The 27,663-nt window shown below is 46.6% G+C and overlaps 1 protein-coding gene across 1 annotated transcript in view; it reads right to left on the bottom strand.

The window, feature by feature from the left end:
• ENPP6 (ectonucleotide pyrophosphatase/phosphodiesterase 6) overlaps positions 1-26,642 on the bottom strand; it is an 81,037-nt gene extending 54,395 nt beyond the window's left edge. Inside the window, exon 1 of the mRNA XM_061134557.1 lies at positions 26,377-26,642. Within this exon, the coding sequence (XP_060990540.1) occupies positions 26,377-26,617 (241 nt within the window). The 5' untranslated portion in view covers positions 26,618-26,642. The remainder of the gene's footprint in view (positions 1-26,376) is intronic.
• Between the last annotated feature and the right edge of the window lie 1,021 nt (positions 26,643-27,663).

Consider the following 27,663-nt stretch of genomic DNA (forward strand, 5'->3'; position numbering starts at 1 on the left):
CCACCAGGGAAACCCCTGGCCTAACCCACCACCTATGAATTCAGAAGTAAGGAATGACTCTCCACATTTTATATGTATTAACTGCAAAGGGTTGAATATTTTGCTCACCGTCCCAGTGCTAATAAATCGTATGTGGACGGCGGTGGGGGCAGGGGGGCGGGCAAAGAGATACGAGCGACTCGAACTTGGGTCATCTCTCTTTCATCATCATATTCTGGGCACTTCACTTTTTCATGGTTGCAATAGTTTTAGTGGTTATATTTGCAATCTGGAGCATAAAACTATGCTGACTTCAAGATGAGACCTCTTGGCCTTTTTAGATCATTTATTTATGTCTCTAAACACACATGCCGAGAAACGACGACATAGTGAATTCAATCACTAAACACTCAGGTTCCACAACCAATGAGGAATTTCTCTATTATACAAAAGCTTTCTGAATTCTTGGGGTGTACAATCACCTTTACAAAGTCATACTAATCTTTAATTTCTAAAGGCATTCATTGTTTTTCTGACATCCATGTGTTTCCATTAGCTGAATATGGCCACGTCTACTAGATATCAAAATAGCTGGTTGAAAAGTGAAGTCATACTTTAGGCACATCAGTTTAGTCAAAACATGGAGATATAAATACAGGTTATAAAATATTAATGCGGACTTGGGAAATGATTCTTTTAGAGCATACACATTTTCACCCAGAGGCAGCACTCAGGTGACTTCTGAGCCCAGAGCTGCAGGCAGGCAGGCCTCTGTGGCCACACTGAAAGTCTGCTGAAAGTCTGGGTCATAACCATGCGCAATGGACACCTGGCACCAGCTGTGGGCAAGCTGTCCATCCCTGAGAGGCTGACGGGGATAGTGGAGAGAGCATGAGCCCGTGGTCAGACAGGTCAGAGTTGGGGTGAAGGCGTCTTCCCCCGTTTCTAGCTGTGGAAATTGAGGCTAATCTGTAAATTCTCAGAGCCTCACTTTTCCATCTCTAAAATGGGGATAATAATACTTCCCTGGCTGGACTATGGTGAGTTTTAAAGACAAAAATAGTTTAAAAACATATGCAATGCTTACTGTGTTCCAAGGTTTGTTCTGAGTCCGTCTGTTACAGGTTGAGCGGTACTGTGCTGTGCCGAGTCGCTCAGTCATGTCTGACTCTTTGCGACCCTATGGACTGCAGCCAATCAGGCTCCCCTGTTCATGAAGATTCTCCAGAATACTGGAGTGGGTTGCCATGCCCTCCTCAGGTTGAATGGTACCCTCCCCCCAAAAATATACTGAAGTCCTCAACGCCCAGTACCTCAAAAGGTGACCTTATTTGGAAAGTGGATCTTTACGGAGGAAATCAAGTTCAAATAAGGTCACAGGGGGCCCCTAATCTGATGTCCTTATAAAGGGGGCATTTAGACACTGGGACCCACATGCACAGAGGAAAGATGCTGTAAAGCCACAGGGAGAAGATGGTCATTGACAAACCAAGGAGCACCAGGGACCCCAGAAGCGGGGAGTGGCAAGGAAGGACCTTCCCCTGGTGCCTTCAGAGGGACCGGGGCCCCAACTCCTTGGTTTCTGACTTTTGACCACCAGAACAGCGAGACAGTGCATTTGTGGTGTTCCAAGGCACCCAACTTGTGGTACTTAAAGCAGCTTTAGGAAACCAGCACGTTTAATCTTCACGATCACCCTCACGGGCAAGTACTCGTGGTAGGCCCACTTTACAGGTGAAATAAGTGAGGCCCGGAGAGGTAGCTGGATTGAATTCTCACACCGGCAGGTGAAGTGGAGCCAGGATTCAACCGAGGGAGCCTGGACCCAGAGTCCTCACACTTGACCACGCTGACCCTCTAACACCAGCTCACCGGGGGTCACTAGTTCACCTGGCACTGGGTACCCTCCACAGCCTTAACGCACCCACAGAGATGGAGCTGCTGCCACTGCTGGACCAGCTTTCATGCCATCGTAGAGCATCTGCCCTCAAGGACCGGTTGACTTCCGGGGACCATGAGGGGTCAGGGGTCAGGCTCTGGGGATCAGCCCACTCAGGAAGCACTTTACCTGGGCTGGAGTTAGACTCAGGAGAAGCCATGACCTGAAGGCCAAAGGTCAGAGCCAACTTGACGGGTGTCTGCTGATCAGCTTAGTAAGAGGACTAGTTAGTTCCCAGGTCTCCCCCACCTTCCGTGTACCTGGAGCTAGGTGCTTCCATCTCATTTAGTTTTCAACACAACTCTGAGAGGCAGAGAATACTGTGCTGCAGGTGGGAGAGTAAGGCTCAGCGTGGCTGGGGGGCAAGGCTAGTGCCAGGGAGCCGCTACAAGGGCAGAGCCCCAGCTCAAAGCCAGGTCTCGGGGACTCAATGCCCACACCCTCCCCAGCAGCCTCTCCCCTCCGGCCACCAGGTGGCTCCCCGGCCCACCAGGGTTTGGTCATTTGGGTAGAAACTGCCCCACATCCAGGGACTGCCTCTGAGGCTCTCCCCGAGGTGATCACAGAGAGGAGCTCGGATCTTCAGAAAAGCCAGACCCGCCTGCCGCTGGCAATTGATTATCATGCACAAACTGTACCAGAAATATCTCTGAAGGAGGAGAGACTGCCAGACAAGGGGTGCTAACAAAGCGGATCGGGACTCCTACCCTCCCTCTCCCTCTGGAAGGCGTCCAGCTGCGGAATGAGAGGCTCCCAAAGGTCTGCAGTGTAGGGGTCTCCAGTTAATGGGTGCATTTTAGAGACTGAACGTATGTACAGACATCACCTCAAATTGACACGATGCCAAGAAGTAACTGCATGCTGGATTCAGAGCCCGGCAGCCTGAGAACGTTATATAAGCCAGACTTTTCCACCGCTAGACTCCTCTCTGCACTTTTCCATTTGGAGGGTCTACAAATGAGTTGAGACCCTGTTTAGACTAGTGAATGTTCAAGGAACTACTCGATACCCAAGAGATTTGAAAGAATGAAGAGTGCACTGCTCGAAGTACCGACATAACTTACAAACTGTAATTGGCTTTATGGGTCACCTTTGCTAGGAAATACATCTTATTTTCTTAACTTGATCAAAGACAGGATTTGGTGTGTTAAAGAAGAGGTTTTAAGAGAAATATGCAAGATCAAGTTGAAAGAAAAGTTCACAATTTGCACATCTTTAAATGCAACGACTGATGTATGTGCTAGACACAGTCCTGATTAAGTCTGAGTCACAAATATTGCAAGTCCGAGATAACAGGCTTTGATTATAGTGTGAAGTGTAGGGACTGCAACAAAAATAACTCCAGAATGTTAAGAGAGGAGAGATTTTTTGATTGGAGATATTCATGCTCAGAGTTTTGAGGTCACTGGACTCAAAAGAATGTATTATTTTTCTGGAACATGCTAGCTTGGTGTAATTATTTAGCAACTAGAAGACAGGTACAGAAACAAAAGTTATTTTCCAGTATAAGGACAAAAAGGTAAGCTTGGGACTTTTAAACACTCTTTATTTGAGGAAAGCTAATTTTTACCAAAGCTCAAGGATATTTCCAGACAATTTAATCTATCCTCATCTCAGCACAAAGCTGGAAAAGAGCTTGAATTAATTACTGCATTTAAGATGGAATCCCTTCTGAAACACACTCCCATTTTATTGAGCATTTCTGTGTTATGCTGTGCTTAGTCGCTCAGTCATGTCCGACTATTTGCGACCCCATGGACTGTAGCCCACCGGGCTCCTCTATCCACGGCATTCTCCAGGCAAGAATACTGGAGTGGGTTGCCACGCCCTCCTCCAGGGAATCTTCCCAACCCAGGGATCAAACTCAGGTCTCCTGCATGAGCATTTGTAGGGACTTCCAAAGATGGTAGGTGTGGGACTTCCCTGATGGTCCAGTGGTTAAGACTCTGCATTCCCTATGCAAGGGACACAGGTTCCATCCCTGGTTGGGGAAATAAGATCCCACAGGCTATGCAGCCAAAAAGTTTAAAAATAAAAATAATAAATAAAATTGAGTCTCAAAGAAAAAAAATTTTTTTAAAGATGGTAGGTGTTTGGAGGGGGAAAGTCCTTATTCCTGGCCCCTAATCTTCCATACACAAGAGTGTGTATGTTAGTCACTCAGTCGTGTCTGACTTTGCAAACCCATGGACTGAAGCTCGCCCAGCTCCTCTGTCCATGAAATTCTCCAGGCAACAATGCTGGAGGGGTTATCAGGGATCTTCCCAACCCAGGGATTGAACCCAGGTCTCCTGCACTGCAGGCAAATTCTTTATGGTCTGAGCCGCCAGGGAATACATCATACACAAGACAGAACCCACCAACACCTCAGTCTAGAAGTTTCTTCTCCCTCTCTCCAATGCTAAAGCATCCAACTCCTCCCCACTCAGCCACCCTCCCCTCCCGCAGTGACGTCAGGTCAGCCACAGTCCTCCTGCCACTGGAGTGGTGACTTTGGCATAAAACAGGCTGCAGCCACCTCCCGTCCTGTCTGCCTGCTGGTGGTGGGAGGCCCCTTCTGTGTTCCCTCCCCATAAATTCACCCAGGACAGGAGTCTTCCTCCCACCAGGGCAGGGGGTTGCTCTAGTTCTCCAGCTGCCCCCACCTGTGACTGGGGCAGGGCTGGGGGTAAGGAGGGGAGTTCAATTCTGTTTAAAAATGGGGAGGGCACACTTAGGTCCTGGATCCAAGCCATGTTCGAAAATCCATCTTTTCAACTGGTGCACGACCTAGAACGGCTGATGGGTGATCTCCAACAACAGGTACCAAAACATTATTGGATCAACCATTAATGACAGCAATTGATTAAAAATGATCAAATTCAGCTATTCGGGCATATGAGGTGATCACAATGTTAATGGTTCAATCCAGTCCCTGGCGGTTTAGTCAGTAAAAAAATCCTCCTGCAGTGCCGGAGACTGGCTGCGATGCATGAGACACGGGTTCCATCAGTGAGTCGGGAAGATCCCCTGGAGAAGGAAACGGCAACCTGCTCCAGTATTCTTGCCTGGGAAATCCCATAGACCAGAGGAGTCTGGCGGGTTACCCTCCATGGGGTCACAAGAGTCAGAACTGGTGACTAAACCACCACCAGTGTGAACCAACCAATCTACAATAAACAAACAAAAACCCATGTGTGAAGTATGATGCTAGCCCACCCAAGTTCACTGCCTTGGGTCAGGTGTGGCCGTAGAATAGTGAGACCAGTCTCCCAAATCATGGGATTAAAAAATCAGTTTAGGTCATGGCTGTAGCCACAGCTTATCTGCCCAGATCAATGAGCGATCCGCAAATAAACAGACAGTGTCTGGAGCTGACCCTGCACCTGGCCTAATGATCTGTGTACATAATTCTCCTTAGGTGCTCTTAGCATATATAAAATGTGTTGAAAGATAACTTGCCCTGGGGATGAAAGAGGAACTCAAATGAGCACCATCGTCACGTGGCTAGGTGTGAGAAGTATCTTTCTGATGTATTGAGAGCTTCCCAGTCCAAACAGAAGATGTCATTGGAATAGAGGAGCTTTTTGAGTTAAAAATAGAAGCATCCGGAAGGATGAAAACTGGCAGGAACTGAGGACCGATGAGAAGCACGTGGCCGAGCGGAAAGCACTTAGAGCCCAACAGATCAAAGTCGGCCCCTGCGCTGGGATCTCACACAAGTCACTTAACTGTAGAGAGCCTCAGCTTTCTCCTCTGAAAAGCAGTCATACCTTTGTGTGTGCAGGGTGCTCAGTCGCTCAGTCGTGTCCGATTCTTTGCGAACCCATGGACTGTGGCCCATTATGCTCCTTTGCGCATGGTATTTTCCCAGGCAAGAATACTGGAGTCGGCTGCCATTTCCTGCTCCAGGGGATACTGCCAACCCAGGGATCAAACCCTAGTCTCTTGGGTCTCCTGCATTGACAGACAGATTCTTTACCACTAGTGCCACCTGGGAACCCCCATACGTTTGTCCAGAGTTAAATAATTTGGGGTAGGCAACACTTTAGCATGAAGTCTGGCACACAGTAGGCGTTGGGGAAATGCAAACCACCACCTAAATCCTCTTTTAAAGGGCAACCCTATTGGGCTTCCCCGGTGGTCCAGTGCTTAAGACTCTGAGCTTTCAATGCAGGGGGAGCAGGTTTGATCCTTGTCGGATCCCTCATCGGGAGACTGATATACCACATGCTGTGTGGCCAAAATAATAATAATAATAAATAAATAAAGGGCAACCTTATCAAACAGCATGCAGTGGTCAATGGCTCCAGGAGGGATAAGGCTGGGTAGCCTATTTATTGTCTCATAGTCACACACAAGCCCTTGAAGTAGATTCACAGATCTCCTTGGGTTGGGGGGGGGGGGGGCGAGGCGTAGAAAAAGGCACTATCACCCATTACCGTTACTCAGGAAGCTTTGTAACCAGTGAATCCCCAATTCGGAAACTAACCTCAGGCGTTTATGACATTTCCCCTGCGCCTGGGAAATGCCTGGCCCGACACTGCCCTCTACTGGCCGTCACAGTCATCACTACTCACAGCCTCACCCAGGCTCTCGCTGGGCACTGCGCACCTTTGCCAGCCTGGTATTTTGTTCTGACATTTTTCATATGTAAAGGCATCCCAGCATCCCCAGAGCTGCTTGTGAAGATACTAAACATGCTGAGGATTCAGGGCGAGGTACAGAGAGAGGCCAGGGGGGCCAGGCGGCCACACACCCAGGGCAGCCCCCTTAAGTCTCTGCAGCAAACGCAAACCTGTAGGAGGGATCCCTGGTCCGGACTTGAGCAGTAAACCAGTGTCAGACTAACGGGACCTAACGAGAATATGAGATTCTATCAGGCACATATCGTATGTAGGAATAAGTGAATAGCTTCTCATTTTAGATTGCACAGCCAACAAAATAAACTTGAATATTAGAGCACAGACACTTGCCATTGACAGGTAAGCGAGGAACACTGATGTGTACGCTCTGAAAGACTCTCCCTCTACAATAAAACTACAATATACAATATAACTAGATCTCGGGTAACACACACACATATGCACGTGAGTTTGAAATATTGCCAAGTTCACAAGTGATCCCAGGTCAGTAGTGTCCCTTCTTTCTTAGCAAAGCAAATGAATATCTTCTCTTAAGTTCCAATTTAAGCTCTCAGATTTCCCACAGACTACGTTCAATCAAATATGAGCTAAAAGAAAGAAAGAAAGACCTAAGACACAGAGAAACAAATCATATGTCTCAGGCAGGTAGTTCTTAGCTAATGGCCTTTGCCTTCCTTCCATAGTGAATAATTGTTGCAACAGACCAGCCAGCAACTCTAGTTTCCAGCCACCCTTGTATCCAGGTGGAGCCATGACCCGTGGTTTGGATAAAGGAAGGAAAGCAGAAGAGGTAGATGGCATTTCCAGACCTGGCCCACAAAGACCACGCTTGGGGTCCTCTAGGGACGCTCCTGTCCATTAGCAGGATGCTGGAGCTCAGGGCGATCCTGGAGGCCACGTATTGAACATGGCAGAGCCTTTGTCAGTCAATGTCCTTGAATGACCACACAGGACATAGCCCCACGTCAATCCGTCAACTTGACATGACGGAAGTAATAGAGAAAGACCCGGAGTGTTAAACCACTGAGATTTTGGAGGTTAAGTATGCAGCAGTTGGTTTTACCTTAACTAATCAGTCATTGTGAACATCAGCAGAGACAGTAAACCACAAATTTAGCATCAAGGGCTTTAGAGTTCTGGGATTATCATATTTAGAATATGAAATAAGCTTTATGACATGTTTAAAGAAATAAAAGAGAATCAACATTATCAAGGAACAAAAGACTATCAAAGATAACTTGGCAGAATTAAGAAAGAATCAAACAGAACTTTGGACATTAAAAATATAATGATTTAAATAAAAATTTGGTGGCAAGATAAATCGCAGAGTAAACACAGCTGAAAAGATAGGGAAACTGAAGATATCACTGAATGACCCAGAGGAAAGAGATTAAAGAGAAAGAGGTCAAAATATGAAAGAAAGACTGTGGTGGGCTGAATGGTGGCTCCTTAAAAGGTACATCCCCCCAAAGCTTGTGGATGTGATTGTACATAGAAAAAAGTTCTCCACAGGTGAAATTAAGGATCTTGAGATGAGATCATCCTAGATTGTCCAAGTGTCCTTATAAGAAGAGGACACACAGTTGCACAAAAGGAGAAGACGATGTGACGATGGAGGCAGAGATCAGAGTGATGAATCCACAAGCCAAGGACACCGAGCAGTTCTGGCAGTGCCGGAAGCTGGGAGAGAGGCGTGGAACATTCTCCCTCTGAGCCTCTAGAAGGAACCAAGCCTGCCAACAACTTGATCTCAGAGTTTTGGACCGTCAAACTGTGAAAGAAAATACTTCTGTTGTTTTAGGCTACCTGGTTTGCGGCAATTTGTTACAGCAGCTGTGGGAAACTAAGACAAAGGTAAGAGATGAGGATAGAAGGGGAAGTTCTGCGTTACATCGGATCAGAGCTCCAGAAGGAGGAATAGGGGGACCAGAAGACGGGCAACATCACAAGGGATAATGGCTGACACTTTCCCAAACTGACGAAATACAGGAATCCTTAAACAAGGGACCCAACATACTAAAAAGTACATTAAAATTTGTTAAGACTTTTTTTGATGTGGACCGTTTTTAAAGTCATTATTGAACTTGTTACAATATTGTTTCTGTTGCTTTATGTTTTATGGTTTTTTTGGCCTTGAGGCATGTGGGAATCTTAGCTTCCCGACTAGGGATCAAACTCCTACCCCCTGCATTGGAAGGCAAAGTCTTAACCGCTGGACCACCAGGGAAGTCCCAAAGAAGGTTCAATTGTAATCCCCAAATTTATACTCAGATAAACCATAATGAGAATGATGAAAATCCACATCTTCAGAGTCTTATCTCTGCCTAGGACTAGGATTTCTGGGTCACGGGCAGCATTTTCCCAGGACAGTTCTGATTCACAGCTGTTGTTTCTGATTCTCAGCAACTTTTTTCATTTTCAAAAGTATCTTCTTGATTTGCACAGATTTTGAATGTCACCAAATCCACCCCCTGCAAAGACAAAAATAGCAGTACCAACATCCCATGGACAACATCTACGACAAAACTCCCTGTGAGCTTCAAGGTAAAAAAAGCCTGTGAGAACGACCCAACCAGGGCCACAAAGAGCCACTGGTGTGTCAGCATCTGTGGGGTGAGCAGAGGGAGAGCTGCAAGGACCCTCTTCTAGAAAAGTCCCAACATCTTAGACCTTTGTACACGCGTCACGCTGTCCTAACTTGCATGACCCCTTGTCCTAGTTTGGATTCTTAAAAATGTAGAATTCTTGCCAAAAAAAAAAAGTTTTTTTAATGCATCTAACCATGAAGAAAAGTCAGACAAATCTAAAATACAGCCCCGGGCTTCTCAAGAATGTCAACATGGTGGGAGTCCAGAGGAAACAGAAAGGCAGGGACGTCACTCTTGACGGAGAGCAAAGGAGCATGGCAGCTGAGTGGCCTGCTTGAACCGTGGTTAGATTTTTCATTTCAGAAAAGGTTATAAAGGATATTTTTTTGGCAATGGAGAAAAACTGAAAATAATTGTGGTCATATGGAAGTATATCCTAGACACGCTGCATTATTTGGGGGGCGGCAGGTGGGGGCAGGTAAAGTGTCATGATGTTAACAATTGACATTCTTTCTTTGGCTGCACCATGATCAAATCCCTTATGACTATACAGTGGAAATGAAAAATAGATTTAAGGGACTAGATCTGATAGACAGAGACCCTGATGAACTATGGACGGAGGTTCGTGACATTGTACAGGAGACAGGGATCAAGACCATCCCCATGGAAAAGAAATGCAAAAAGGCAAAATGGTTGTCTAAGGAGGCCTTACAAATAGCTTTGAAAAGAAGAGAAGCAAAAAGCAAAGGAGAAAAGGAAAGATGTACCCATTTGAATGCAGAGCTCCAAAGAATAGCCAGGAGAGATAAGAAAGCCTTCCTCAGCGATCAATGCAAAGAAATCGAGGAAAACAACAGAATGGGAAAAACTAGATATCTCTTCAAGAAAATTAGAGATACCAAGGGAACATTTCATGCAAAAATGGGCTCAATAAAGGACAGAAATGGTATAGACCTAACAGAAGCAGAAGATATTAAGAAGAGGTGGCAAGAATACACAGAAAAACTGTACAAAAAATATCTTCATGACCCAGATAATCACAATGGTGTGATCACTCACCTAGAGCCAGACATCCTGGAATGTGAAGTCAAGTGGGCCTTAGAAAGCATCACTACGAACAAAGCTAGTGGATGTGATGAAATTCCAGTTGAGCTATTTCAAATCCTGAAAGATGATGCTGTGAAAGTGCTGCACTCAATATGCCAGCAAATTTGGAAAACTCAGCAGTGGCCACAGGACTGGAAAAGGTCCGTTTTCATTCCAATCCCAAAGAAAGGCAATGTCAAAGAATGCTCAAACTACCTCACAATTGCACTCATCTCACACGCTAGTAAAGTAATGCTCAAAATTCTCCAGGCCAGGCTTCAGCAATACGTGAACCGAGAACTTCTAGATGTTCAAGCTGGTTTTAGAAAAGGCAGAGGAACCAGAGATAAAATTGCCAATATCCACTGGATCATCGAAAAAACAAGAGAGTTCCAGAAAAACATCTATTTCTGCTTTATTGACTACGCCAAAGCCTTTGACTGTGTAGATCACAATAAACTGGAAAATTCTGAAGGAGATGGGAATACCAGACCACCTGACCTGCCTCTTGAGAAACCTATATGCAGGTTAGGAAGCAACAGTTAGAACTGGACATGGAACAACAGACTGGTTCCAAATAGGAAAAGGAGTACGTCAAGGCTGTATATTGTCACCCTGCTTATTTAACTTCTATGCAGAGTACATCATGAGAAACGCTAGGCTGGAAGAAGCACAAGCTGGAATTAAGATTGCTGGGAGAAATATCAATAAACTCAGATATGCAAATAACACCACCCTTATGGCAGAGAGTGAAGAGGAACTAAAAAGCCTCTTGATGAAAGTGAAAGAGGAGTGAAAAAGTTGGCTTAAAGCTCAACACTCAGAAAACTAAGATCATGGCATCCGGTCCCATCACCTCATGGGAAATAGATGGGGAGACAGTGGAAACAGTGTCAGACTTTATTTTTTTGGACTCCAAAATCACTGCAGATGGTGATTGCTGCCATGAAATTAAAAGATGTTTAACTCCTTGGAAGGAAAGTTATGACCAACCTAGATAGCATATTAAAAAGCAGAGACATTACTTTGCCAACAAAGGTCCATCTGGTCAAGGCTATGGTTTTTCCAGTGGTCATGTATGGATGTGAAAGTTGGACTGTGAAGAAAGCTGAGTGCTGAAAAATTGATGCTTTTGAACTGTGGTGTTGGAGAAGACTCTTGAGAGTCCCTTGGACTGCAAGGAGATCCAAGCAGTCCATCCTGAAGGAGATAAGTCCTGGGTGTTCATTGGAAGGACTGATGCTGAAGCTGAAACTCCAATACTTTGGCCACCTCATGCGAAGAGTTGACTCATTTGAAAAGACCCTGATGCTGGGAGGGATTGTGGGCAGGAGGAGAAGGGGCCGACAGAGGATGAGATGGCTGGATGGCATCACTGACTCGATGGGCATGAGTTTGAGTAAACTCCGGGAGTTGGTATGGACAGGGAGGCCTGGCGTGCTGCGATTCATGGGGTCGCAGAGACTCAGACACGACTGAGCGACTGAACTGATGCGGCACGTGACATGTTAGTTCCCTGACCAAGTGTTAAACCTGCACCCCCTGCAGGGGAAGCACAGAGTCTTAAACACTGCGCCACCTGGGAAGTCCCAGAAATTGACTTGCAGCTGGTTCAGCAGGCACAAAAACCAAAATAAAACAGAACTCTGTATTTCTCAAGTGAGCATAAAAGCAAACATGCCAAATGTTAACAGTGAGAGAGGCACAGCACACAGATACTCATAATACTATTTCAGCATTTCTGTAGCTTTGAGACTTTTTCATTATAGGAACCTGGGGGATAGCCATATGATGGAATATTACTCGACAATTAAAAGGAGCAAACTAGACACCTGCCACCCGGTGACTGAACTTCACAAACAGTTCAGTCCAATTCAGTTGCTCAGTTGTGTCCGATTCTTTGCAACCCCATGGACTGCAGCGCACCAGGCTTCCCTGTCCATCACCAACTCCTGGAACTTACTCAAACTCATGTCCATTGCATTGGTGATGCCATCCAACCATCTCACCTCTATCGTCCCCTCCTCCTCCCGTCTTCAAGCTTTCCCAGCATCAGGGTCTTTTCAAATGAGTCAACTCTTCCCATCAGGTGGCCAAAGTATTGGAGTTTCAGCTTCAGCATCAGACCTTCCAATGAATATTCAGGACTGATCTCCTTTAGGATGGACTGGTTGGATCTCCTTGCAGTCCAAGGGACTCTCAAGAGTCTTCTCCAACTCCACAGTTGAAAAGCATCAATTCTTCAGCACTCAGCTTTCTTTATAGTCCAACTCTCACATCCGTACATGACTACTGTATGAAAAACCATAACTTTGACTAGATGGACCTCTGTTGGCAAAGTAATCTCTCTGCTTTTTAATATGCTGTCTAGGTTGGTCATAACTTTTCTTCCAAGGAGTAAGTGTCTTTTAATTTCATGGCAGCAATCACCATCTGCAGTGATTTTGGAGCCCAAGAAAATAAAGTCTTTCACTGTTTCCATTGTTTTCCCATCTATTTGCCGTGAAGTGATGGGATGAGATCTCATGATCTTAGTGTTTTGAATGTTGAATTTTAAGTCAACTTTTTCACTGTCCTCTTTCACTTTCATCAAGAGGCTCTTTAGTTCCTCTTCGCTTTCTGCCATAAGGGTGTCATCTGCATATCTGAAGTTACTGATATTTCTCCCAGCAATCTTGATTCTAGCTTGTGCTTCATCCAGCCTGGCATTTCACATGATGTACTCTGCATATAAGTTAAATAAGCAGGGTGACAATGTACAGCCTTGATGTACTCCTTTCCTGATTTGGAACCAGTCTGTTGTTCAAAAATAGTATGCTCAGTAAAAGAAGCAAGACCCAAGGGACCATGGTATTGAATGACTCCATTTATGTGAAATATCTATAAAAGGCAAAACTAAAAAGACATGAAGTAGATAAAGTAGTGGTGATCTGGGGCAGAGATGGTGACAAATGGGAATCAACAGTAAATGTGCATGAGGGGTGAGACCTCATGAGGGATGAGACCACCGAAATGGGGAGAGAGAATAAGCAAAGACCAGAGAACAAGGGCCACACGGAGCCTCCATGTGAAGGGGTTAGCAGAAGAGAAGTCAGCAGAAGTTAGTATAAAGGTGGATTGAGAGGAGGGAGGAAATTTGGAAACCAATGAAGTGTCTGTCGAAGGCAGGGATGGTCAAAAGATAAATTCCACAGAGAGAGGCTGAAAGATGGCACTGGATGTTGCTATGAGAAGGTTTGGCCTGTCAGGCTGTTTCAGAGGCTCAGAACCCAGCAGCTCGTGTGCCCGGCCGGCCAGCAGGCCCCACGCTGGAAGAGTGGACTGAAGTCGATATATTAATCATAAATAGTTCCTCAAGGCTACACCTTGAATTGCTCCCTGGAATTCCAGGGAGGAATTGCAGGGAAATTCCTCCCTGGCTGCCCTTCTTTCCTTGCCACAGTTCTATGCGGGGATTTCTCCAGTGAAACAGGGGGGCATGGAGTCCATTAGTTTTTTCCCCCCAAAGAATTATTAAACTTTGTTCCTCCGGGAAATTGATAGTGAAGGATGTGATTTTAAGTAAAACTTTCTGGCCTAGGAGTCTAACCCCTCCCCACACACCCCGCTCCCCAATCCTACCTCAAACCAGGTGACTTTCCTCTTTTTAAAATCATACTCTGGGGGCTTCCCTGGTGGTGGCTCAGTGGTAAAGAATCCGCCTGCCAATGCAGGAGACTCGGGTTTGATCCCTGACCGGGGTCGATCTCACCAGTTGGAGCAATTAAGCCTGTTGGGCCACAGCTACTGAACCGTTGCCCTGCAGCCCAGAGCCACCACTCCTGAGCCCACATGCTGCAACTAGTGAAGCCCTCACACCCTAGAGCCCGAGCGTCACAGCAAGGAAGCCACTGCACTCAGCCCGCGCAGCAACTAGAGATTAGCCCCTGCTCGCTGCAACTAGAGAAAAGCAACGAAGACCCAGCACAGCCAAATATAAATAAATAAATAAAATTATTATAAAAAAGAAGATGATACCATTTTTACAGGGTCTCTGGTAGTCCTTAAAAAAAAAATCATAACTATGCATCTTAACAGGGCAAGGCGTGAGTGTAAGAACATTCTTCCTTTGAAAAGTGAGTGTATGGCTGTCTGGCTTCAAATGCTAACCACAGCTACAGTGCCCTTTGGGTTCAGTAGCCACTGTTGTCCAGAGGGCACCCGGGGCAATAACAACACTCTCTTCCCTTTGACGTGCATCAGGGTTGGAAAGTTCCAGGGGAAACAGAACTGGTCACAACAGGAGACGCCCCTGGCAGCCCAGTGGTTAACTCTCCGCCCTCCCAGTGCAGGGGGCATGGGTTTGATCTCTAGTCGGGGAACTGCAATCCCACGTGCTGCTCAATACAACATTGAGCCAAACAAACAATAAATAAAAATGTTATAAAGAAGAAGTTGGGTTAAAAAAAAAGAGAAGCGATCACGACAATACATAAGACAGAGGACCTCGTCACAGCATTTAAACCCACTCCTTGGAGCCCTCAAGCTCAGAGGGGGCTTCCCCATAGCTCAGATGGTGAAGAATCCACCTGCAGCGCAGGAGACCTGGGTTCAATCCCTGGGTCAGGAAGATCCCCTGGAGAAGGGCATGGCAACCCACTCCAGTATTCTTGCCGGGAGAATCCCATGGACAGAGGAGCCTGGCAGGCTACAGTCCACGGGGTCGCAGAGAGTCAGACACGACTGAGTGACTAACACTGCTATTTGGAGCCCTCAATCCCCTCATTTTTTTTCAGGAAAGAAACTTGAACCCAGAAAGACTTTGAAGCCACAGGGTTTAGAAGCCACTGTAGCCAGACTAGAACTAATACCTCTTGCTTCTAATCTATCACCCTTCTTGCCAAGACATCATCAAAAGTCAGAGAGGAAGCGAGCGGGCCACGCCCAGGGTGAGGAGCTGGTCAGCACCAGGGTGGGCGCCCAAACGTGGAGAGAAAGGGGACTCATGCGAGGGGACAGGCGGTTGCTTATGGCCTTGACTGGAAAGACTAGAAAACAGGGCAAAGTCAAACACAAGGTAGTCTTGTTTTGGTAGAAGCACTGCCTTTTTTTTTCACGTTACTAAGAAATTCATATTCTGCTGACCACGAAACCACCTGAGGTAGAAGCTGGGTAAAAAGGATACCTTTTACCTCACACCATTCTCCCAAGGGAACTGCTATTTCTGAAAACTTTTCCAGACTCCTGGTTATAAATGACTTAAACTCCCAAACCTAAAATCTCTTGGGAAGAAGACTGAAGTTGTTTTAAGCCACCAGAGCGCTGAAGTCCTCCCCGGTTTGGAATTTAGTGAAAAGGTAAACCATAAGGAGTTTCCAATTGGCTATCTACTCACTTCTTAAAATATTTGACAGAATGTGCAAAATACTTAATTATACACACTTCTACTTTGCATTTCGGAAACCTATCCTGAACTGGTGTGGACTGGGGCTGGGGAGAAGGGGGCTGTCAGGCTGCTGTTTTAGGCAGTGTTTGCAGCATCCATTTGGATTTTTCATCCACTGTGGAACTGCAAAGCTCCCCCATGATGGCCTAGCCTTGAGGGCTGCCTTTCTGTAAGAAGTAGGGGGTGTGATGGGAAAGAGAATTTAAAAGGAAACGGGCTGAGTATTTAGGATAAAGCAGTTTCCAAGTAATTTTAGTGAAAGTGCTCGTTGCTCAATTGTATCTGACTCTTTGCGACCCTGTGGACTGTGGCCCACCAGGCTCCTCTGTCCATGGGATTCTCCAGGCCAGAATACTGGAGTGGGTAGCCATTTCCTTCTCCAGGGGACCTTCCCAACCCAGGGATTGAACCCGGGTCTCCTGCACTGCAGGCAGATTCTTTACCATTTGAGCCACCGGGGAAGTCCTAAGTAACTCTAACACGCACAAAGGAATGCTTACTGAGTTCCTAAAGTGTCAGGGTACGTGAGAAACTTGAGCGAAGGTCCTGCCCTCACTGGGACCGCCAGGCCCTCCCGGGCCCCAGAACCAAGTGAACGAACGAACGCCTGGTCCGGGGTCACTGCGATGGCCTGAGTCAGTGTCCCAGATGTGGCTTGTCAAAAGAGGCCTGTTTAAACCATGCCATACAACTGTTCAGCCGTGGCCGACTGAGATAAGTAGCTAAGTGTCTGAGGTTGAATCCTCTCTTTTATACTCAACCCCAGAAGCGCTTATTGTTTGTATTGTCCATTGAGACACACAAAGGAGGGTTTAAAAGCAGAGTTGTCCCTGAGGTTCTTGGTCTGGAAGAAGCCTGGATGGGCAGGGACACACGCACTGTGGCGTGTGTGTGTGCAGGCGTGTGTCGCATGCATAATGAATGCAGCTACAAGGTCTCGGGCTGAGGGGCAGACACTTGGACGGCCACAGGACAGCGTTGCGCTCAGAGCCACTTCCTTGAAAGCCGGAGGTCCCAACAGGAAGACAGGATGCTGTTCTCACAGGTTCTGCCAGCCTGGGGCTCTGTGAGCTTGAATGAGCGATTTTATATCTCCCAGCCTCAGTTCCCTCAGATGTAAAACCAGGGTAACCAGGCCTGCCTTACAGGGTTTTCTGAGGATGGACTGAAATTCGATTTGAAAGCATCTCGCACTAAGTACTGTAGACACACAGATGTAGAAATCTGGTAGGCGTTTGGGAAATGTACATTCTGTTCCCTCTTGACTGAATCTGGCTGCTTGTAACAAAGGAGGACAACAGGCGTGCTGCTGAGAATAGGCCTCCATTGTAATCACAGATTCTGACTCCAGCGACCAGAGGCAGGGTGGCCAAGATGCTGAGGGATAGATGGGGGGTGCAGAGGTCCCCTGCTCTGGTCCTGATTTACCCATTTCCTGGCTAGGTAACCTCGGACTAACTGCTTACCCTCCCCAGATTTGAGCTCTCTCATCTGCGAATTTGCCCTCACATAGCTTCCAAGGGGATTATAAAGATCATTTGAAGGTATCAAGATTAGAAAGGAAGAAGTAACTGTTTTTATTTGCAGGAAATAGGATCTTGAAGATCCTTGCGATGCAGAAAATCCTGAGGAATCCACAAAATTCAATTAGAGTTAATAAACAAATTCAGCAAGGTAGCGAGATGCAAGATCGACACCCAGAAAGCCACTGAGTTTTCATATACTGCAAAAGTGAAATTAAGAAAATAATTCCATTCATAATAAAATAAAAAATAAAATGCCTAGAAGTTTTTTTAAAAGAAGGGCAAGACTTGTGCACTGAAAATTATAAAGCGCTGTGGGAACACTTTGGAACCTGAAAGGATGTTCCATGTTTGTGGATCAAAAAATTTAATACTGTTACGTTGGTAATATGTCCTAAATTGTTGTATAGATTCAATACAACACCTAACAAAATCCTAGCTAGAGTTTTTTTTTCCCCCAGAAATTGAAAAGTTCATACTAAAACTCATTTGGAAATATAAGTGACTCAAGATAGCCAAAACAATCTTCAAGAAGTACAAAGTGGAAAAACATACACATCCCAATTTCACAACTTACTACAAAGCTACAGTGATCATGACCGTGTGGTCCTAGTATTAGGACAAACAGAGAGAGTTAAACTGAGAGCCCAGGAATAAACTCTAACATTCATGGTCAGTTGATTTTCTACAAAAATGTCAAGAAAATTCAGCAGGAAAGAAATTATTATTTCAACAAATGGTGCCAGAACAGTTATCTCACACCAAACACAAAAATTAGCTCCACATGTATCGTGAACCTAGATGTAAGAATTAAAAGTATAAAACTCTCGGAAGACTAATGACTCAGGGCTGAAGTCCCAATGCCTTAGGACTGGGTATGTGGTCCAGGACCTTTGCAAAATCATAGAGGAGGAAAAGAGGTCACATCACCACCCACCCAGTAAAGACTGAAACTGAATCTCCACTGAGCCCAGTGGGATGGAGGTCAGAGTCAGATTGAGATTTACTTATTTTTTATTGCAGTAAAATATACATAATATAAAAGTTACCACTTGAACCACTTTTAAGTGTACAGTTTAGTGGTATGAAGAATGTTCACTCTGCGTGTGCAACCATCAGCACCACCCATCTCCAGAACTTTTTATTATCCCAAACTGAAACTCTGCCTCATTCAGCATTAACTCCTTATTCCCCCAGCCCCTGATAACCACCTTCCACTCACTATCTCTGTGAATTTGGTGATTCTGGGTACTGCAGGTAAGTGGAATTAAACAATCTATCTCTTTCTGTGTATGGCTTATTTGACTTAGAATGTTTTCAAGTTTACCCATTTAGATGCTTTTTTTTAAAAGAAAATCAAGAAATGAACAATTTCTAATACACTCAATGGACATGAGTTTGAGTAAACTCCAGGATTTGGTGATGGGCAGGGAGGCCTGCCGAGCTGCAGTCCATGGGGTCGCAAAGAGTCGGACACGACTGAACAGCTGAACTGACTGAACCAATTCACTCAAGTTTGTGAACTTGGATCCACTGTACATACAGATGGACTTATTCATCTTCCCCTAATTCTGGTCAAATTCTTATCTTACCCTGAAGTTGTTTTTCTCTCTGATCCTCCACATCCAACTAGTCTTGCCAGTTCCCTATCAGGCCCCTGACCCCAGGTTCATTCTGGAGACTTGACTCCCAGGCTCCTTAACTCTCCCCTTGGACTTGGATGGCCTTGCCCAAATCCACACAGCTCAGAAATGTCAGAGTAATTGTCTCAAAGCCCAGCTGTGCTCTCCAAATGCTCCATCATTCCCGCCTCCCCACCCAGCCTTTTCTTCAGGTTTCAATTCCTCCCTCAAATCCTGGTGGCTCAGGTGATAAAGAGTCTGCCTGCAATGTGGGAGACCTGGGTTTGATCCCTGGGTTGGGAAGGTCCCCTGGAAAAGGAAATGGCAACCCATTCCAGTATTCTTGCCTGGAGAATACCCATGAACAGAAGAGCCTGGTGGGCTACAGTCCATGGAGTCGCAAAAAGTTGGACGCGACTGAACGACTAACACTTTCACTTTCCCACACCCTTCAGGCTTTACTCAAATACCATCACCTCAGCAAACCTCCTCAGAAGTGGTCCCTGCACCCTCTGTCCCTGTTCTGTCCTGGTCTGTGACTCCACACACTCTGAGCTGTTCAGCTTCATTACAAGTTCATCCAAGACAGAAGACATGTCCCTTCAGAAGAGCAGTCTCACCTAGAAAACATTTGCATAGCCCTGCATCAGGAGTGATCATACACAAACGTACACTATAAATTTGTGTCAAAGTTACATGTTGCTGTAATAATTGCCAGATTCAGTGGTTCGGACAGTAAGCGATACAGGAGTCAGCAAATGAATGAAAATGGGATCTCAAAGCACTACCCAGCTCTGAAAGGTGACCATCTGTGGGTCAAGGCCGTATGGAGGGTGGGGGGCATCTTACTTTGGCCTGAAAGAGAAAGATGGGTTGGAGGGCAGCTGCAGCTGGGCTGGGGTTGAGGCTGGGGCTGTAGGGAGGACGGGAGGAGAGCCCTCTCAGAAGTAAGAAGCAGTATCAGCCAAGGGAAGGACAGGACGTTCTGGGAGAGGCCTCCAACCCAAACGGGGAAGTAAAGAGGTCACTCTCCAGAGTTTCCATTCCCACAGGGGCGTCACGATTGGCTGACCAGACCCCAGTGATCCCCGCTTTTGAAGGGTAGGAGCCAGTCTGTGTCCACTGACGGAATCTCCTGAGGCATGATTCACCACATAGCTGGCTGATGGGTTCAAAAGTCCAACAGGTGGTTGAGAATCGGATAAATTAAAAAAGGCATTTTTGTTTTCATTGGATTGTTTTAGCTTTCAGCAGCTGTTGACACAGTCTGAGAGTGAACTCTCTGGAACACGATTTTGCTTCTTATCTGTTCCACCGGAACTCGGGAGGTTATTCCAGGCTTGTGAAGAAGAGCAGCCATTCTCTGAGGATCATCCAGACTCGGGGAAGTGGGGAGGGTGGCTGAGCTGAGCCCCAAACATCCCCATCCCGACCCCCACCACACACAACCTTCTAGAGGCTTCCACCTCCCCCTTGACCAGATCTTGATGAAACCTACACAGAAGGCTTCTTCGAATCCCATCTCTACTTCACCTTACACATCTTGGCAGATGTTCCTGAGGCCGAGGGAAAGTCAAAGCTGTCCAGCAGGGAAGCCCCACCAGGACAGAGTGGAGTGCTGAAGGGCGCTGGTCAAGTGACAAGCATGGATAAACAGGCAGGAAGGACCAGAAAGGACAGCTCAGCTTCCAGCCCCGTGCATCTGAGGGAGGCCGTCCTTTCAGCTGGGAAGCTCTGCTGCCGCGGTCCTGGCACCGCAGGAGCGCCCACTTTTACAGGCAGGTGCCCAGGGGAAGTCACTTCCTCAGGGCACAAAGGATGGGCAATACCCCTCACATAAGCCTGTCTGCGATTTCGGCCTGGGTGGCCCTCGTCCAGGTGCGTGTGACCCGGCTCTCAAGCCCCTTCTCCTCGTAGGAAAGGGTCAAAGACAGGAGGAGGTCACGATCAAGCACCAGGTCCAACATGGGACCCCAAGGAGTCCCAGACCTGCCCCAGGACCCCCTCCTGGGAGACCGTGGACACAATGGCCTTATTCACGGATGGGGACTCTGAAACCCGAGTAGGTGTTGTTGAAAGTGTCTCTGAAATAAACATTGACCTGCTGACTCAGGCTCCCTCCAAATCCATTGGAGGTGCTCTCTAACCCGTCTGTGGCAAAGCAGTCATGATGGGGCAGCGCAGGCAGCATGCCTGCATCCCCTGGGTCAGCAGCGGGGAGAGGGGAGTGAGATGGGAGACCCGCCTGGGGTGGAGACCGCCTGGCTCTGTGTGGGGAACCTCCTGAAGGAGGGCTTGCTGTGCTCAGAATCAAAGGCTTTCAGCACGCCTTTAAGCTTTGCCCGCCACCCTCGCCAGCCCCTCCTGCTGGGAATGTGTTTCTTGAAGCCAGACGAACCCCTGTAACAAGAACACCCTGGCGTCACCGTGGACGCCAAGAGAAACAGGCTTTTTGAAAAGTGGCACTTCATTGTAGACAGGTCTGGTGGTGGGGGCTAAAATAATGACGCGCTGAGAGAGGTTACTTTTGTAAATTCTTGGAAGACACTTTTTTCCTGCAGCCTTGAGCCTCTGAGTGTTCCTAACCCATTCGGCCACCCGGACACCTCCCACACCCACTAATCAGCATCCACTACACACACTGTTAGTTTTAAGTGGAAACGTGAAAGGATGTCATTAGGTGTCTCTGGGAAGTAAGTGACAAAATTCAGACAAAAGTTCATGCAGTTGAGAAGACAGATTTAACTGTGTGTCAGCGAGAAATATCCTCTACCAGCTGTGGGGCAAGTGGAAAGACAAGTCCATGTACGGGGGTCCACTGGGACCCACAGGAGCAATTTCTGTCTTGGACCCCCATCATTTTTCTACATGTTTCTGGAACTCTCCTTCACTCTACTGTCTTTGATCCCCTCAAGGGCCAAGTCCAGGTGAATATCCTAATCCAACCTGAAATCTAGTCTGATGAAAATTGACTTCATCAAACAAACAGCTATCCAAGCTTTCCCATCTCTGCTCATAGGAGCCCCAGACTTCTGAATTTCTTGTCGCCTTGGAATTGACTCAGGTTCCCTTCCTCTTAGCTCTTCCATAGTCACTCATACTCAGTCAGCAAGTTCTGCCTCAAGGGCATGCCTCAAATTCGACTTTTCACTTACAGTCCATCGTAAAGAATAGATGCTCAAGGTACATCATTGCAGCCCTAGTTACTATTGTAACTAGTGTTGTAACCGGGACATGAAGGTATCAACATCCATCAATAGAGGAATGGATAGAGAAGATGTAGTACATATATACAATGCAATATTACTCAGCCACAAAAATGAACCAGATTGTAGTGATGCGAATGGACCTAGAGTCTGTCATGCAAGGTGAAGTAAGTCAGAAAGAGAAAAACAAATATCCTATATTAACACACACACAAATATATATGGAAGCCAGAAAAATGGTACAGATTTAGCTATTTGCAGGGCAGGAATAGAAGCACAGATACAGAGAAGGGACATGTTGACACAGACGGGAAAGAGGAGGGTGGGACAAATTGGGAGACTAGCATTGACACATACACGCTTGCATGAGAGCTTAGTCAGGTCCGACTCCTTGTGACCCCATGGACTGTACCCAACAAGGCTCCACTGTCCATGGGATTCTCCAGGCAAGAATACTGGGGTGGGTTGCCATTTCCTTCTCCAGGGGATCTTCCCAACACAGAGCTTGATCGTGCATCTCCTGCATTGACAGATGGATTCTTTACCAATGTGCCTCCTGGAAAGCCCTATATATACACTAGCGTGTGTAAAATAGATCCAGGGGAGGGGAGGCCAGGGAGCCAGGAGGCCAAGTCCACACTGCTTGTGCTGGAGGCTCACAGAGAGGCCCCCAGGTGAAACTTTGAATTCTGCAGAAGGTTGAGGATGTGGGCTTTTTTCAAAACATGATTTCTCAAGTACTATCTACATTGATTTCGTTTGGCCCAAGTGACAGCTGGTTTTAATTTAAATCAGCTATTTTCTTGAAAGCAAGGGAAAGCTTACCTTATCCCATAATCCCTCACTCCAGAATGTGGGGCCTTGCTATCTGGGAAGAATTCACTTCAGGTGGTATTTCTAGGAGGGTGGTCAGAAGTGTAGCAGCACAGATATTAATTCTAAGTAGTTAACTTTCTTGGTTTTGCCTTGATTCCAGTAGATGATTAATCAAGTGCCTTTGTCCAGGCTCTGGCTGCCTTCTGGACTGGGCATAAGGAGACCTCTGCCTGTGGATCCCAGGTCACACATACCGCCTTCTGGACATGCCAGGACTGGAGTCAGCGCCATGCTGGTCCCTGTGTGACATGTGGACCGCTGGAGCCTGCCCTCGGATCTCAGCCCTCACACTGATGCCCTCAGGTGTCTGGAGGGAAGCACCCAGTCTCCCAGCACTTTATTTGGTAGTTCAGTCACTCAGTCGTGTCCAACTCCTTGTGACCCTATGTGACCCCACTGTAGTCTGCCAGACTCCTCTGTCCATGGGATTCTCCAGGCAGTAATACTGGAGTGCGTTCCCATTTCCTCCCCGAGGGGATCTTCCTGACCCAGGGATCGAACCTGAGTCTCTTCCATCTCCTGCACTGGCCGGCAAATTCCACTGCTGAGCCACCGGGGAAGCCATATTTGTCCTGCTACAAATACATTTTGGGCTTCCCTGTGGCACTAGTGGTAGAGTGCTCCTGCAAATGCAGGAGATGCAAGAGACTCAGGTTCGACCCCTGGATTGGGACGATCTCCTGGGGGAGAAAATGGCAACCCACTCCAATATTCTTGCTTGGAGAATCCCATGGACAGAGGAGCCTGGAGGGCCACAGTCCATGGGATTGCAAATAGGCAGACACGACTGAGCACACAACACACGGGCCTCCCAAGAAGTGCCAGTCCTGACTTTTTCTCATTTCATGCCTGCTTCTGGCAGCAGCTGAGATTCTGGCCTAATGAGGACCCAGAAACTAGGGAAACTGAGGTTCAGGGCACAGTGATGACTTGCGCCTGAAGTCTTCCCGACCCTTCGAGGACTCCCACCATGTTCTCCCAGCTTCAAGACCAAGTTCTTTCCAGTAACCCATCATTCCTCATTACACAAAGAGAACACCAAGGGCTTTATGTGTTATGGGCAATAATTCATGTAAGGAAGTGAGATTATAGTCCATCTTAGGGATTCTGAGGAACCTTAAGACAGTGTGTATTTCGGTACCAAAGAGATCTAGCATGATTCTTTTGTTGGTTCATAAAATGCTCAAACCCTAAGTGCAATTCCCAACAGATATATCCTTCCTTATATATATATATATATATATATATATATATATCCTTCCTTTATATATATATATATATATATATATATATATAAAGAGGAATTTTTCAGTATCAGGTGGAAAAATAAGCATGGACATTGGGGAAAATAGTGGAGATTTCACCCTGAGTCAGTTCCAGGGCAGCGGACATGACAGCAGCCTCACGGCCGGGCATCATCCAGCCCACAGTCCTGCTCCAAGCCTTATGTCTGCTCACTGTGTATAAGGCAAGCCACACCCAAAGACATCTTCACATGAACATGTCTTGCGGGACACATCCTATACATACTATTGCTTCCATAGAAGTAAAAAAGGGGAGGGGCTTCCCTGGTGGCTCAGTGGTAAAGAACCTGCCTGCCAATGCAGGAGACATGGGTTCAAGCCCTGGTCCAGGAAGATCCCACATGCCACGGGGCATCTGGACCCATGGGCCACAACCGCTGAGCCTGTGCTCTGGAGCCCGGGAACGGCAATAACCGAGCCCTAGTGCTGCCGCTACTGAAGCCTGCAAGATTGAAAGTAAAGAAGATCTCTGTCACACATTCCTGGGATCTGCACTGTGCCCCCCATGAAAAGAACCCTTCTGTCATGGCTAGACCAGAGACTAGACGATACCCACAGCCTGACAAGAAAGTGTCTGCGTGACTGAGGCTTTGTGCCAATTCGTCCTCGCAGGGATATCAGGAAGAGGGGCATCTGACGAACAAAGGGTCGTGTCACTGGCTTGGCTTCTCTTGCAGACTGTAATGGTCCCTTTTTGCTCACTGGAGTCTGGCTTGCTCAGACTGGATTTTCTTCATCTTTTACTGACACTGAGAAAAGTGCACGTGGCAGTTTGTGAACTGAGTCTCCCGGCAAGGCTCTGAAAGACAACTGCTGTGGGGGGTGGTCTGCGTGTGTGAAAACCCCCGGACGGACACAGTGGAAGCCGGGCTGCGACACACAATAGCATCTATGTGTGGCCCAGCAGCCAGCAAACGGCTTCCTTCCCTGCAAGGGGAAAGCCGTGCCAAGTGAGGACCAGATCTTAGAGATGCTGATCATTTGTCTGTCCGAGGGAGATGTTTCAAAATGGACAAATAATTTCCTTGCTGTGTGCAGTCCGGATTTTCTTTCCTCTCCATGCCCTTACTTCTAATTCCCAAACTCTCTCCCCTCTTTCATTTTATAGCTTTTTGATGTACACATGCATTCAGTCTCCATGTATGAAGACAGACATAGCAATTTGTCTTTCCAGGATCCTGCGGCTTTGCTGTTCTGTGAAGATCCATAATGAAGTACAAGAGTTTTCATTCCCTTCCTGTTAACATAATTCATGGAGTTTTCCCCTGCACTCAGAGCACAGAGCACAGAGCTAAGTCCTACATAAGCACCATCAATAACAGTGCATTCTTACCAGCGTCCCTGGACAGTTTGCTAAATTCCTTCCGAGTGCCTCTTACTGGACCTTACAGTGGTTAACTGGTAAACAAATTGGAAGCTAGGAATCCCATTGTGCCATCGGGATGTACATTCTGTGACACAGATAGAGGACCGAGTTCATGGAATCACATTTGGTGTGCCTGCAATCCTAGGCGAAGTTTATCTTGAGGCAAAAGTCAGCTTTCCCAAACGTCGGCACAGTCTGGGTGAGCTGGGGATTTGAGCTTTGTTTTCTTAACAGATGCTAGAAGTTAAAAACGGGAATCTGAACTATGCGTTAATTTTTTCTTCTCCATGTCATTTTACCTGGCCCGAAAAGGCAAAAGAAGGAGCAAGTAGTGTTGCTAAGTAATACTTTAGGATATGACCTGAATATCCCTCCGAGTCATGCAGGAATCCCACATGTAACTTTCATAGCCCAACAAGCCAAAACAGTTCCAGGATGACAGATGACCACAGAGCAAAAGGGACAGAAGGAATTTGATACAAACGAAGACCTGTTGGCTTTTTAAATTTCAACTTAGAAAATACAGAGTTGGCTAGAATTTTTAATTTGCAAAACAAATAACCACTTTAACCATCATCTAATCATAGAGTCCTCTGTTCTCCACACTGCAAAGCCAAAACAGGTCCTAGGGAATAACTTTAGGAAAATAACACATTCATGCACCGAAAAAAAAAAAAAAAGGAATCTCAGCCGAGAACACGCTCTTCTTGCCTATCCCTGGGTTCCCCAAAGACGAAGGCAGACTGAAACTTTAAACACGATTCTAATGCCAGGAGCTCACTGTTTCTGATGGACTCCAGCCCACCCTCCCCACCCAGAGGAGGACAGGGTACTCACCGGTCATGAGGCTGTAGTAATTGGGATAAGAGAGACTGGGAAAGTCCGGGGTCAAGTAATCCACTTTGACCCCTCTGCTCACAATCTCTTTGAACCCAGGCAAGGACTCCAGGGCCTCATCGCTGATGTAGTCTGCTCGGAAGCCGTCCAGCAGAAACAACAGGAGTTTCTGGCGGGCCGAGGCTGGCTGCGCCAAGCTGAGCATGAGGGCCAGCAGGAGGATCCCCAGCTTCCCTGCCATGCCACCAGGAGCCTGCCCCAGCCTAGGGTGCAGAGACTGCAGCTGTTCTCTCTTCTAGGGGCTGGACCTTGACTACTGGCCTTCCTGAGCCAAGTTCACTTTCAGAATTTAAAGGAACAGCACCCCCTTTTAAAAACATCTAGGCTTCACCCTTTACTAGCAAGTCTGGAGATGGACTCCTTCAGAGAAGTCAGGTTCCCAAACCACCTGGGATGAACACCAGGGGAGAGAGAGAGTGCAACTCTTAAACCACAAAGGTGCCCGGAGCCAACAAGTAAGATCCCACCCAAGACAAGGTCACCAGGAGAAAACCTGACAGGCAAGGCAGATCAGGTTTTCAGGGATTCTGAAAAGCTGCCCCCGGCGCTAACCTCAAAGATGATATCTGTCTTTCTGATGCTTGCTTCAATAGACTACTCCCTAATTTCTGTGACACAGGCAGAAGGCCTTCCCCGATCTCTTTCCAAATCAGAATCAATTTAGAACTTTAATCAATAAGTTTCCCGGCTGGTGGTATCTTATGAGATTATCCAAGATGAAAGGAGTGTTTTAATTTAAACTCCTTTGCTGGTATTTTAGTTTTAGTTTGTTTGGCAAATGCCTTTATGCCCTTGGTACTAATATGCATGATTGCTCATAATACCCTAATCATAAAGCAGCATAAAGAACCTGATCATATAAAGGCCCTAATAGACATAGAGCCTTTTTGGGGGGTGAAGGAGTCCTATTAGAAAACACAAGAAAAATTATTCTAAAAGTGGTTATTGGGTTAACGTTTGCTTGCTGTGTTTTCACTCTTAATGTGCTAAGGTTGTGTTATGGAAACCATTGGTAATACAGTTAAAGATCTAGAAAACTAAGAGCTTAGCCCTAGTGTGGTAACAATGAGATGGTTGTTAATTGTCAGCCAGGAGTGCTAGGTAGAAACTGCCTCACCAAAGTCGCAGAGTCAATGTGGGGTAAACTTCTTAGATAAACGCAACTGACAACTTCTGCAGAAGGATTAATTTTTATGTTAACAAGGTTATACTTCTACTCTGTACTGT

Source organism: Dama dama, chromosome 32, assembly GCF_033118175.1.
Source record: "Dama dama isolate Ldn47 chromosome 32, ASM3311817v1, whole genome shotgun sequence".
Taxonomy (NCBI): Eukaryota; Metazoa; Chordata; class Mammalia; order Artiodactyla; family Cervidae; genus Dama; species Dama dama.